Here is a 13884-nt window from a genome sequence, read left to right as displayed (position 1 = left end):
ACCAAGTCCAAGAAATAATAATTTTCTTGAACCTGCTAGCTTTGTATTCTCTACTGCAGCAAGGGTGCTGTTGACTCAAGTGTGTAGTTGCTGATTCTGCTTCGTTTCTGGAGCACTTCTGACACCCTCTTGGGAGGTTTTCACACTGCTCTATACAGGCTGAAGCAGTGGGAAGCGAGTGAACAGGATCCAGCTCCTCACCTCTTACTCACACAAAGCATGGCAGAGGCTATGGCCATGCTCATGTTTTCATGGGGATGCAAACAGCATGTCCTGAGCAGAACAGCAGGGATGCAAAATGCAGAATTCAGGAGAGATGTTCAGTCTTATTTTATTCGATAAAAATAATTTGGAGGCACATCAGTCTATTCCTTGCTCCTGCCTCCTCATGTCCATCTGTCCAGGCATCCATCTCACCTACTCAACACCTCCTCTGAATTCTGCATTTGCTTTCCTGCTCTCTGCACCTGAAGCAGCCATCCCTGCTTCCTGCTTTAACTGGGAGCCTCCTCTGCCTGCTGGCGAAGGGAACAATGCGTTTTCCCTGTGGCATTCCCATCCCGGGGGGATGCCAGCCCTGCCCCCGGTCAGTCCGGCTGCTGCTGCTGAAGCTGTGCAGAAGTTGCCGGGTTGAGGGATGCGAGCGGGCCGGGGCTGTGCCGCAGCGGTGACGGAGCCGGGATAATGGATAATGAGGAACAGATTGGCGCCGGGCAGTGGTTCCCAAGCTGCGTTCCAGGGTAGGATGGGGGAGCCTGTGTGCTCGGCAGTGCATCCCTCCTGCTCGGGGGGAGCCAGCCCCTCGGCTGTGCCGGCACCGAGCGGCCCCGGGCTGCACGGACTGTCCTCAGCGGCTGTGCCACCCTCGGGCTGGGGACTGTCCCCAGCGGCTGTGCCACCCTCGGGCTGCACGGTGCCTTCCCCACAGCGCGGCTGTGCAAGGAACAGGCTGCAGCGCGGACTGGCTGAGGACAAGAGCTGAGGGATCTTTAGGTCAGCAGGAGCTCAGTGGGGTGACCCACACCTTCCTTGGTGGCTCGCACTTCCTTGCTTTTCCCTGGAGGAGCAAACCAAACTGTAGGAATCCCTGAAGACTACGTGATGAGGATGATGAGGTTGCTGCTCCTGGGGATTTCTGCAGAGCAGCCAGAGTGGAAGCCAACACGGCTTTGATTTTACGAGTACTCCAGATCCAAGAGTTGTGATCTTCCCTGCAGCCAGGCACAGCTGCTCCTCACAGCCTCTTGGAAGGCAAGGATCCCTGAAGAAGCCACCTGGGCTCCTCTCACCTCATCTCCTCCTGGCATCTGTGGCCACACATCCAGGCTGTCCTGAAGGTAAATGAAGCATGTTTGCAGGTTAGCTGGAGAGGGATGGAGGGTTCTGAGGACACTTTGGGGTGGTGACTACCAGCCCAGTTGGTCTGGTCTACATCAGACCACAGGTCATCCCGAGCTTGTGGGTGGCCCAGGAAAAAGGGCTTGGAAAGGCCACAGGGTACTGGTAGTGACCAAACTCTGCAGCAGCTGTACTGTATCTGTGCTTTCCTCTGTCACAGCAATGCAGGGCAATCCCTGCCTGCACACAAGCTTTGCCCCCTGAAGCCCACCTAAACCCACGGTGTTGAAGTTGGAGAGCCATTTAAAGCATTGCTTTGGCTCCTTGGCTGGCTGGGGGGAAGTTGGCTTCTGGCTGTGCACCCACCTGGGGCCTCACTGTGTGTGGCTCCCTTGCAGTTTTGGGTCTCTGAGGCTCTCCCAGGCAGCTGGATGAGCTGTGGGCTCAGAGCTGCCCTGAGAATCCTCCTGTAGGCATGGCTGGTGCTGGGACCATGTATGGCTTGTGCAGGAGTCACCCCCTCCTGTTTTCTCCTGAACATTTAGGTCCTGCCTTCCTTCCCAAGGACCAGGATCATCCTCTTCTCTTCTCTTCTCTTCTCTTCTCTTCTCTTCTCTTCTCTTCTCTTCTCTTCTCTTCTCTTCTCTTCTCTTCTCTTCTCTTCTCTTCTCTTCTCTTCTCTTCTCTTCTCTTCTCTTCTCTTCTCTTCTCTTCTCTTCTCTTCTCTTCTCTTCTCTTCTCTTCTCTTCTCTTCTCTTCTCTTCTCTTCTCTTCTCTTCTCTTCTCTTCTCTTCTCTTCCACATATGTGAATGAAGATACACCTATTTTCAGTAGGCATCCCTACCCTCTTCTATTTATGGAGAAAGCTGGAAAAAGCTTCAGAAAGGTACCCCAGAAAGACAGATAAATAAAAAAGAAACAACTATGAAGGCTAGTTAGTTTTCCCACGTTGTGGTGTGGGGCTGGCTGTGGGAGCAGGCTGGGGAAGGAGCACCAGCCATGTGTGCTGGGATGGAAGGGCTGTGGAGCAAGGAGGTGGGACAGGCTGCTGCCGGGGAGTTAATCCATGATCCTTGCTAGGTTCACTCCAATCTTTGCTTTATTCTGCTAGCGAACAGATAGAACTGTTAAAAAGGTTTAACTTTTTTTTTTTTTTTTTTTTTTTTTTTTTCCTCAGTAAAAATAGCTTTAGAAGCAAACAGGAAATTACAGACTGAGGAGTGCAATGAAGAGGGGAAAAAGTCAGGCAGCTACCTCGCTATGCTTGGATTTGTCTATAAATACAGCTCCACGTGGGGTGTCGCTTGTCCAAAGGAAAACAAACCGCCCCCAAAGCGGTGGGGATCGGGGGCGCGGGGGTGTAGAGATGTGGGGGTGTAAGGCTGTAGGGCTGTAGGGTTGTGGGGGTGTAGGGGTGCAAGGGTGTGGGGGTGTAGGGCTGTAGGGCAGCATCTCCCCTCCAGCGGGGGTCGGGACAGAGACCGGGGCTGGCCGAGCTGCGGGAGCGGCCGGCACAGCGGGCGCACTGCCCCGCGCCGCCGGTAGGGGTCACCCCACCCCGCCCAGCGCCGCCGGTAGGGGTCACCCCGCCCAGCGCCGCCGGTAGGTGTGGCCCCGCCCCGCCCAGTGCCGCCGGTAGGTGTCGCCCCGCCCAGTGCCGCCGGTAGGTGTGGCCCCGCCCAGCGCCGCCGGTAGGTGTCGCCCCGCCCAGTGCCGCCGGTAGGTGTGGCCCCGCCCAGCGCCGCCGGTAGGTGTGGCCCCGCCCAGTGCCGCCGGTAGGTGTGGCCCCGCCCAGCGCCGCCGGTAGGTGTGGCCCCGCCCCGCCCAGCGCCGCCGGTAGGTGTGGCCCCGCCCCGCCCAGCGCCGCCGGTAGGTGTCGCCCCGCGCCGACGCCTCGCCCCCTCACGGAGCCCCAGGATGGCGGCCGCGCCCCCTCAGGGAGCCCCCGGCGGAGCGGCTGCGGTGAAGCGCGGCTCAAAGGCCCCGGGGATTCCGTGACGGGGTAGTCTTAAGGGAAAAGACAACATACATGTGGTAGTTTCAGGCCTCCTTTGGTGTGCCATCCCTAACTGCTGCCCAGCTCCCTCCTGCTCTCCTGATCCAGTTAGTCACCAGCTCACACTTTCTCAGACACATTCGTGTCAGCCGGCAGCAAAACCAGGCAGGGCTGCAAAATATGGCCCAAAACTAAATCCTTCTTTTACTGTGAGGGTGGTGAGACATCTGGAAGATGTTGCCTAGGGAGGTTGTTCGAACACTTCCAACCTTGGAAGTGTTCAAAGCCGGGTTAGATAAATCTTGAGCAGTCTGGTCTGGTGGGAGACGTCCCTGCTCATGGCAAGAGGGATTGGGACAGAATTGTCTTTAAGGTTCATTCCAACTTCTTAACATTGTATGATTCTATAAAGAAAGGAAAGCAGCAAAGAACACACACTCGGACCTGTGTGTTTCTGCGGTGGGGAGGAAGCTCTGGACCCACTTGTCCCTCCTCCAAATGCTCATGGCCCCAGTCTAACAGTCCCGTTTGAACCCCAGAAGGGTCTAAGCCTCCTCGAACCTTCCCAAGGCTGCTCTGTAGCTGCCCTTACTCTGTCTCGATTTGGGAGCAGAGATCCTGGTTCAAGGAGGAAGAGAGCAGCAATATTCTGGAAGAAGCGCAAGTAAGAGGGAGAGAGGACAGATCGCTGGCAGGAGGCAGGAGCCCTCTGCCCTGCCTGTCTGAAGGGGAAGCTGCTCATCTCCTTCAGGAGGCAATAACATTGTTATTGCTGCTGATGGCATCGAATCACACCATTTCCTGCTGGTGCTTTCCAGTGCTGGTGCCAGGGAGGGGAGGTGTCCACCCTTGCTGGAACCAGGCTCTCATCATGTCAGTCATGCGCTGCTTCCTGGTGCTTCCTCTGCCTCTAGCCCACACTGGGAGCAAAGGATCCCTGGTACAGCAGCTATGATCCTCATCACACCACCTCCTCCTGTGCCCTGTGTCCCACCTGCTCTGTGTTCCTGCCTGGCATCCTTGCTGTAGGCATTCCCTGAGGTTCATTCCTCTAATTGCCAGCTGTGGATGTTCCATGGCAGACTGCTCCTATCCCTGTCAAACCAGCCCTTCCCTGGCTTATAAGGAACCTTCTCAGTGCTCTGAATCTGAAGTCAGCAGAGTTGGCTCTAGACTCCCCTGGGGAGAAGACCCTGACCCCAAACTGCCCTTTGCCTACTGCAAAGGGACTTGAACATCAGCCTGAAGCCTTTTAGAGCTGCTGGAGGACTGAGATCTTTCCCCTTTGCTACCAGCTGGGCAAGACTAGAGGGGGACAAAGCAGGTCTCTTCTGTATCTGGGGAAACACTCAGACCTGAACAGGTTGTCATTCCCCTGTTGGAAATACCAGTCAGATTAAGGGTACTTTGAGAAGCACCTGGAGGACTCACAGTGGGACGGCTTGAGTTCAGCGGGCAGCACAGCCCAGCTGTGACAGGCACCACAACAGCTGGTCCCAGGGAACGCCCATGCTGCTCTCTAAGGCACTGACTGGAGCTGGAGATTCATCTTGGGGCTATTGCTCTGCCCCAGGGAGTGCTGAGCTAACTCAGCTGCTTGCCTGCCTGCCTGCTCTGGAGAAGCAAACTGCAGGGAGGTGAGAGCTTTCCTTCTCTCTGGAGGCATCCTGCCATGGGAGAATGGTTTGCAAGATCTGCTGGAATCTGCTGGGTAGAGGCTCTGCAAAAGCTGGCTGTAAGTGTGGGGTTTGGGAGGATTGGAGGGACTGGATGAGAGTTTGGCAGAGTGTGCAGCCAGGGGAATAGCAGTTCAGGGGATCAAAGCTCCTGGATCAGAGTCCCTGACTGTCACCCCAGGTAGGACCTGGGAGCTGGCCCTGACTTTTCAAACTGTGGAGCAGAGACTGCAGCCAGTGGTTGGAGAGGGGGTCCTTCCTCCCCTGGTTAGAGCTGTAAGCCCTGCCTCCTAGCAGGGCATAGTTGGAATTGGGTTGGTTTTGGGAAGAGAAGGGATGGGTCTCCAGATCAGAAATGTGTCCCAGCCCTTGTCTGGTAATGGCTGGTTCTCAGTGGCATCCTCCAAGGGATGTACTTATTTCTCTTGGTGCAGGCTAGGCAGGTGTCTCACGGGCACTGGTTGCTCTGGCATGAACTGGGCACAGAGCAGGGACACAAGTGGGGGGCTCCTGGTGGTGTGGAGCCATAGAAGGAGATGTCTGTCTGTCATCCCTACTCTTACTCTTACTCATCCCTTACTCTGCCAAGCAGACCTGGAAAGAGGAGCAGGCCCTGGCAGCTGTGAGTGAGGATGGAATTTGCAGTAGTGTGTGACCCTGTGTTCCATGACTCCCCTGTCTGTGGGAGAGGGGCCGGGGCAGGAAGGGTGTGGGTGCCCGCTGGCACGTCTAGCTCAGAGGTGAGCGTGCTGTCTCGGAGAGTACAGTAAACATGTGCTGTGGGGCTAAATGGCATGCAACATCACTGCCAGGAGGGAAGGTAAACAGATGACTCTTCTGTGCCATTAAATACTTGGGATCTGGAGAGAGATGGATTGCTTTTAGGCTGCTCTACAGAAAAAGCTGACCTGTTCTCCTGTTCAGAGACTGTGGTGAGTTTTGAAGCAGCAGTCCTGAAACCGCAGCTGGGTTTCTAAGCCAAGAGAGCTTTGTTCTCAGGGAAGGCAGGCAATGCCTAAACTCCAGGGAGACAGACAAGTAGCTCCTCTTAAACCATTTAATCTCTCTTGACTCCACATTCACAGAGGTGTGTCCCTGCCTGGCTCTGTGTCCTATAGGCTCTTTTGCAGGGTTGGAATATTTTCTCCAGCATGGTCACATCCTGCCAACCAGTGCACCTGCCTAGTACTCAAAGTACCAGAATGATGAGATCCAGCACCCAAGAGGGGAGCCCACTGCAGTGAGGAACACCCTCAGGGTGTGGGTGCACTGAGATGGTGTCTGATTGGGCAGGAGGCTGGGTTTCCATCCAAGCCCTTCTCCTACCTGTGCTGGCTGCATTCGTGAGTTCAAGGAGAAGTCTCTAGAGCCTGTTGTAACAGCATTAACCCAAGACTGGTGTGCAGCATAGCCACTTCATAAGGCCTGGAGGCATCTCAGTGTGTCCCCTTCCTGGCCCAAAGTTAAAGGAGACCAAAGCTGCTGAGATGGGTGTCTTGGATGAGTGCAGAAGCAGGACTTTGTCCTGTGGACTCTGGCAGTGACTGATGCCAGCTGAGCCAAAACCCTGGGCACTTGGGGATGCCCAGAGCTAGTCTAACCAGCAAGTACTCTGCATGTATTGAGGCCAGCTGGCTTGTCTGGGAAGACACTGTGTGTCATCAAGGTGTGCCTTCGTATCTGGGCAGAGGCTGTAAAGCTGATATTCCACTGCTGGCATTGCTTCTCTGTGGGAATGCACATGATGAGCTTGGACTTAGAATCATAGAATGGTTTGGGTTATAAGGGATCTCCAAGTTCCACCCTTCCTGCCATAGGCAGGAATGCCACCCACTAGACCAGGTTGCTCAAAGCCCTGTCCAACTGTGCCTTGAACACTTCCAGGGACGGGCATCCACAGCTTTTCTGGGCAACCTGAGCGAGTGCCTCACTATCCTTTGAGTAAAGAATTTCTTCCCAATCTACATCTCTCCTCTTGTATCTTAAAACCATTCCCCCTTGTCCTATCACTCTCTGCCTGCATAAAAACTTTTCTCTTTTTATTGTAAGCTTCCTTTAAGTACTGGAAGGGGCTCTAAGATCTCTTCAAAGCCTTCTCTGCTGCAGGCTGAACACTTCTAACTTTCTCAGACTGTTGACATAGAAGAGGTGCTCTAGCCCTAGGATCATCTTTGTGGCCTCCTCTGGGCCTGCTCTGACAGGTCCATATCATTCCTGTGCTGAGAACCCCAGACCTGGATGCAGTACTCCAATATGTGGTTCATGAGGACAGAGGGGGAGAATCACCTGTTTCAATATGTGCTGCAGCCAGCCTGATGTGTGAATTTAAAAAAAAAAAAAAAAAAATTCCTCTTCCTTCTTGCCCCCCAAGTGGGACCTTCCTGATTTCTGTCCCTACAAAATACCTCCTGTAAGACTTCCTGATGGTTAACTGCAGGCCATGGTTGCACGTGGCACTGAACAACATCTTGAATTGTAGCTGGAGACTTAGTAATTGAGTTGCTTCTGTTGCTTCAGATGGTGAGCGTGACCAGCTGTTGTTATGTAGTCTCTCCTTCAGTCCTTCTGGGAAATCACACCGTGATTATATTTCTGGCTTAAGAAATTTTTCCCCTAATCAGACTGGGCCTCACAAAGAGGTTGCCACTTAGTGGTAATTACTTGCTTTAGATGCTGAATGTCTCCTGAGGATTGCAAATAGCGGATTATCAAATTAATTAGTTAAACCAAGATGTGCTTTTGTGAAGCCAGGACCTGCTTTACTTGTGCACTGAAATAAAGGTTTAAATGTTATTAAACTGCATTCAACCTGTTCTTGTCCTCCCTAATGGGGGGAGAGAGCTAGCTCTTTCCTGAAGTGTAGGTGGTAAAAGGGGTGCTTGCAGCTCTACTTGCTGCATCACTTGTTGCCTTTCTTTCACAAAACCCTGTTTTAAGCAAAATCTATCACTGGTTCTAAGACTTGTTCTGGGTGGGGCCTAATGCTGCTTTTTGGTTGCTTCTTCTGTTTTTGTAGACTGTGAAGTTGAAGGGTTATAGGGTTGTAGCTGGACTTCAATGATCCTTGTGGATCCCATCCAAGTTAGGATATTTTGTGGGGGTTCATTGTCAATAGCTTGGTGGGATGGTAACATACCTTTCAGGGTACAGCTTAATCCATTGGATACCTGCATTGTCATGTCTATGGACATGGGAGCTGGTGGAGAACCCAGTCTGGTGATGAGATGCCTGGAAATAGATTCAGAGACATCCACTTAGCAATGGGTTAGCAGGAGCCATATATCCTGGAGTAGTGCTCTACCACAGCTCATTCCCACGATCTCCATCCTCAGAAGTCTCTGTGGTCACAGGAGGTTGGTTCCCTATGCTGTGCTGAGGACTGCACCAGTGATCACTCTAAGCTAACATGGAGCTCATGAGGGTATTTTCCTAAGAGCTGTTGGCCACAGTAATGTAATCATCCTGCTAACATCCATATTGCACAACTTCCCCTAGGTCAGGAGATGTCCTTATCTGGCATCTGAAACATCTGTCTTGAGTTGCTTCCAGCATAGTTGAATTCTATTCATAAAAGAATTGAGCATTTCCTGATTTGCACAACTGAAAATAAGCAGAACTCTGCTAAGTGGTGACCCAAAGACAGAGGTCCTTCCCCTGCCTCCTACCTCTGTCTGTGCTCTCTCCCAGCTCTAGGTTGTGGTACTGCTTTAGGCACTTGAGAAACACTGCACATCCAGAAACCAGACCCAGGAGAGGAGAAAGAGAGAGAGAAAAGAGATTAGGATCTGAAGTTAGAACCTCTGAAATTTTCAGAACAATTGTACTGATCCCTCTTCTACCTCATATTTTTCCAACACTGAGGAAGCCCCACAGCCTTCAAAGGTTGTCTCCCATCCTTCCTAATGTCAGTGTTTGCTGCCTTTTGCTGTAATTCACCACTTGGGCAGGCTGTGCTGGGTCTGGGGACCTGGGTCTGCTGGATGGGAAGCTGGGGCACCCAGACCTCTGCCAGCATGGATGACAGCAGCCTTTTGCAGTGACTTCAGCAATTAAACCAACCCTGAGGAACGCGCAGGCCTCGCACAAGAGCGAGGAGCTGCTCCTGTGAGGAGACAGAGTGACACTGTGCTGGGAACAAGCATGGCATTGTCAGCCTCACTCAAGAGGGGCTTTTTTACACCCACTGAAGTGCTGGCTACAGCTGTCTCCCATGTGCTTGTGCGGGAAATGGATCTACAATGCAGAAGAGGGAAATGCCACTTAGCAATTAAAAAAAAAAAAGGAAAAAATATTAGGATCCAGCCATGAGTAAACAGCAGTGTGATGTTCCCCCGAGCACCATACCATGGCAGAGGAAATCACATCACTGCCTCTGACTGGGATGGGAGTGAGCTGAACTCAGGCTCTTCAGCCTGGAAATCCGTATGGGGGAAGGTGCTCCTGAGCTTTAAGCGCAGTGTAGGAAAGGAAGGAGGTGTGAGATTGGGCTCCAAATTGCTCTTGTGTTTGGCAGCCTCTATAAATGGTGCTGCCAACTTCCCTGCAGCCTTCTGAGTGGTGTTGGCTTGAGAGCTTGTGGAGAGCTTTCTTTTGTCATGGGAAATGGGATAGGAACAAGGTTCTGAGTACCTCTATGGTGCCTTCCTCATCTGTTTATGGAGATGCTGCAAGCTCCTATACCACTTTTCTCTTTCTGTGAAAAGTGTCACTTTCCCCTTTCTTGCCATCAGAGAGCTGGAGTTACGTGGCTTGACAGTATCTTAGCAGGTAATTCAGAACTAAAGGAGATGACAGCCTTGTGCTCACAGGCCTGTGCAAGCCACCTGAAGGAGACCAGAAAGCCAAAAGCTGCTCACCCTGGGTCTGCTGCCAAAGGTCAGAGTGCAATCACACATGGTGCAATTTTTGGGGTTGTCCTGTGCAGAAAAATTAATTGGATCTTTCCTTGTGGGTCCCTCCTAGGTCAGGGTTTCTCTACGATTCTGCAATTTGGGTTAGCCCTGGGCAGCTGTGGCCTCATGAAAGGAAACATACATGTAATGCTGCAGTTTTAGAAACAGTACATAAAACTGTTTCTACAGTTTTCCATATAACATCTGGATGTGAGAGGCATGTTGGATCTCTTCTATTTCCTTTTATTCTGTGATGGGGATATGCCTCCAACAGAAATAGCCTGGTACTGCTGATAGCACAAGGCTTGCCACAGCTGTGCATGCTGCAGAGACATGGCTCTTGGTGCTCCCTCCTCTCTGGGAGAGGGCCAGTCCCTAGAGAGGCTCCCAACAAGCACCTGCAGGAAGATATTGCAAAGGTTAGCCAAATGTAGCCATGCTTATTGCCCAGGAGATGTGCTAGGGAACAGATGAAGGGCAAAACTGCTCTGCATATGTAGCCTTGTACAGACCCTAAAAGCTGTGGTCAGAGGCTCTGCTGGGCAGGTTTGCCAGGCTCCTCATCCTTCTGATATGAATATGAAGGGGAAAGAAAGGCTCTCTTGCATTCTTGCATGCACAGACAAGATGTAAGATCTCAAATTGGTTGTTGCAGATGGCAACAACTAGGTTGTGCCTGTGCTGGGTTGTTAATACTCAAGGTGGCAGGGATGTTTTCCTTCACCCAGTTTGGCATTAGCAGCTGCTGTCACCTGACATGGACTCTGGCTGCAGAGGCAGTGCTGCTGTGGGGAGAATGTGACAGGCTTTTTGAGGCCATTGGAGGAGCCTCTGAAAGCATGGGCTTTGTGAGAGCCAGGTGCTAAACAGTGAGGCAGCTGCTCAGCTCTGGTCACTGTCAGTGTCACAGCCCCTTTTAGCAGGACATCTCTTTGGCTTAAGGAAACGCAGCAGCACAGCAAGCAGCTGGGGGATTGAATGGTTGGCTTTGGGGCTGCTCAAACTCCTGGTTGCTGCTTGGGTCTGGAAACATGTGATGAGGCCATCATATGCAGAGGGGTTTTAAGGCAAACTGTTGTCAGTCCTCCCTGGGAGAGGAGGATCTGAAGGTGGTCTTGAGCATGGCCTCTGCTGCTGGCCCTATGGAGCGGAGTTTGGGAAAGCTTGGACTCTGCCCCTTGAGCCAAGGCAGCAGAGGTGTTGGTAGCAGTTGCTGTCTTCAGCAGGCAAGTGCCCTGTGCTGTTCTACTTGTCCATGCAGAAGAAGGAGATGTCTTCCCATCTGCTGTAGGTCCTCACATCCTGCCTGAGTCATCCTGTCTCTTAGGGATGGATTGGTTTGTGTGACCTCTCCCTTAAGTGGGGACAACCAAGTTCCAGCACTGTGAACTCCTTGATGGAGGGTCAGTCCCAACCGAGGCTGCTGAGACCATGCACTGCTCAGGCTGGGGAGGCAGTTGCTGGTCCCAGGCCCTGCATCTCGTGCCCAGGTTTTGCCTGTGTGTCACTTCCCGCCCTGCTTCCCGTCACACAAAGCCTTTGTGTGTCAGCAGATCCTGGGATGCCCCGCGGCACCTGCCTCTCTCTTCTCTCTCCGCCTCTGTGGCTCTGCCCTTTCCCGTTGTCATTTCTGGAGACTGCTGCCTGTTTGGTGACCTTCTCCACTGCTCGGGCAGTATTTTGGCCCCTGGCCATCTTAAACAATTAATGGAGGGGTGGAGAAACTTGCCGTGTTAAATTACTTACTCATTTGGGAGGGGGTGAGGTCTCTACATCTCTTGCGTGATCCCAATGCAGTTTGTTGCCGTTGCCTGAAGCGGTCACTGCTCTCTGTTTTCCTTCTAGAAGTTAGAAAAACAATACTTCAGAGCACTCTCCCTGTATTTCTCGGCATTTTACTTAACCTGCGGCGGTGCCTCAGGAATTCGTGGAGAAACTTCCCTGGACTTAGAGAAAAGCAAGCCGAGAGGAGGCAAGGGGGGAGGATTTTGCTGGAAACCTCTTTGGGAAGCTGGAGACTTTCTCGGGATGCCTGCCTTATTTTCCTCTAGCAGCTCTTCGGATCTTCCCGGGCGAAGGCAGCTCCCTGCCACGACGCGTCTGCATTGAGCAGGTCTGTGCGGCGGGCCAGGCGCTCCGAGGGGCGAAGAGAGCCGCGATGCCCTAAGGAGCAGCCCGGCAGCGCTCCTGGCTCTGCCCGTGTCCGGAAGGTCGCCGCCCGGCTGGGGGATGCGGCACCCTGCTCTCGCTATGCCCCTTGCCGTCTAGCGCTCGAGTTGGCTGTCAGAGAAACCTTCGAGGTCCCCTGCTCAGCCCCGGTAGTGTCATGAGTTAGATTAGTTGGAGCTGTGCTGGGGGCGGTGAGGGCTTGGATTACAGTCCAGAACTCAAAGTGCTTCGGTGGTTCACGTCGGAGGGGAGAGGAGACGCCCCGTCGCACACATGGAGGAAAAAGAGAAAAAACGCTGATTTGGAAGTGAGGGGGAATAAAGGAGGCCGGGAACATGGTAAGGAAATCTCTGCGAAGGGCTCTTGCCCTGGGCACGAGCAGGGCTGTGCGGGACGAAGCTGCTATCGGCAGCCTGCCTGGAGCCAGCGCACGACGCTAATGCCGGGAGTGGGAAACAGCTCTTTTGGCATTTCCCGTTACTCGAGTGGCACACTGTACTCATGGTGCCAGTCCTGGGCGGTGGCTGCAGGGACACAAACTTCTTGTTGGCACTGACCCCTGCGAGGTGCCTGTCGGGCTGCAGCAAGAAGCTGGGATGGGTCAGTTCGGGCAGAGCCTTGTCTTTTTTGCTGCCTGGATGCTGGGCTCTCCTCCTGCCCTCACTCTTTGCCACTCCTGCTCTGTGGCTCTGGGCATTGCCCTCTTGCAGATCCTTTTCTCCTGCAGAGGGTGGGCATCCAGAGAACCCCTGGAGCTGGGCAGGGATGTTCCTTTTCAGTATCAAGTTCTGCACACGGGGATCTTTGGAGAGGGGAAAGGATGGTGAGCCCAGTGGGCAGCAGAGCACCAGACTCCTTGGGAGTGGCTGCAGGACTGTCTCCTGCCCAGCCACACTGGCACTGCCCTGCAAACAGAGGTGCCCAGCCCTGGGCTTATCAGTGGCTGCAGGGATTGCTGGCCCTGTGGTGACATCCCACTGAGCACCAGTCTAACTTCTGATGGTTTGCTCCTAGGCTCAGGCTGAGATCCATGTGCCCAGCAGCCCTAAATCTCCTGGAGGTGTCCTACCATGTTGTGGGCTGTTTCCCCACAGCAGAGGGAACAAAATCCATGAGGAGTACAAGCAGCTTGCACTGCTGTGTGTCTGGCAGTGTCTTGCCCTTTAAAAGTTCAGGCTCTGAGCCTGCAGAAATTTGGCTTTCATTGAGGGATGAGTTGAATTCTGACTTCTGCAAGTTGAGCTAAGTTTATAGACCCATGTCTTTTCCCTTTACCACCCTCCAGCTCTTCTGCAGACAATCCTGTGGTGCTCTTTGCCCTCACATGCTTGTCAGAGCCATGGTGTGCTCTCCTCTGCTATACTTCTGTGGAGGCATCTCACTTCTGCTTCTCCAACCCAATCAGAAGACCTCTTTCCCTCACCCCATGCCTAGTGTGTTCCTGGCAATTTTTGGTCTATGCAGGTTATATTATGAAGTTGAAATCAAAAGAGAGCACTGCTTGGGGTTGTGCAGGGTTGGGGCCATCCCTTGCAGTCTCATGGCTGCATTTTACCATATGGGCTGGAGCAGTGCTTGTGAAATTCTGCACTAATAGGCCAGAGGCAAAGACTGGCTGCAGCTACTCTGCTCCTTCAAGTTGGGGATGTCTTTCTGATTCCCCTTCAGCCCCCTCCTTGATGTTGTTTTAATGTGTGATGCAAAAGCTGTCTGAAGCAGGGGCCTTTGTGTGGAGGCCATATTCTGGACACCTCTGGTCCATTGCAGGTATCTGTTCCCAATACTGTGGTAGACCAATATACATTTTGTCAG

General features: G+C 53.0%; 1 protein-coding gene and 1 long non-coding RNA gene across 7 annotated transcripts in view; one reads left to right on the top strand and one right to left on the bottom strand.

The window, feature by feature from the left end:
- Positions 1–3267: 3267 nt before the first annotated feature.
- LOC130257807 (uncharacterized) lies at positions 3268–11989 on the bottom strand. 3 transcript variants are annotated; one of them, XR_008841385.1, is made up of 4 exons: positions 11903–11989; positions 11650–11744; positions 8148–8239; positions 3268–3739 (listed from the first exon to the last, which is right to left on the bottom strand). It is a non-coding gene; the product is annotated as an uncharacterized LOC130257807 (long non-coding RNA). The 3 variants fall into 3 exon arrangements; XR_008841384.1 differs by having other exon boundaries at positions 3268–8239; XR_008841383.1 differs by lacking the exons at positions 3268–3739; positions 8148–8239 and adding an exon at positions 10005–10301.
- The window catches only part of PLEKHG4 (pleckstrin homology and RhoGEF domain containing G4), an 85572-nt gene continuing 83361 nt past the window's right edge, over positions 11674–13884 (top strand). For all 4 annotated transcript variants that reach the window (XM_056500670.1, XM_056500668.1, XM_056500669.1 and 1 more), the window contains exon 1: positions 11674–12410. In XM_056500670.1, the coding sequence (XP_056356645.1) occupies positions 12408–12410 (3 nt within the window). In that variant the 5' untranslated portion in view covers positions 11674–12407. The remainder of the gene's footprint in view (positions 12411–13884) is intronic.

This window comes from Oenanthe melanoleuca, chromosome 11 (assembly GCF_029582105.1).
Source record: "Oenanthe melanoleuca isolate GR-GAL-2019-014 chromosome 11, OMel1.0, whole genome shotgun sequence".
NCBI lineage: Eukaryota > Metazoa > Chordata > Aves > Passeriformes > Muscicapidae > Oenanthe > Oenanthe melanoleuca.
This window is presented reverse-complemented; position numbering and strand designations above follow the sequence as displayed.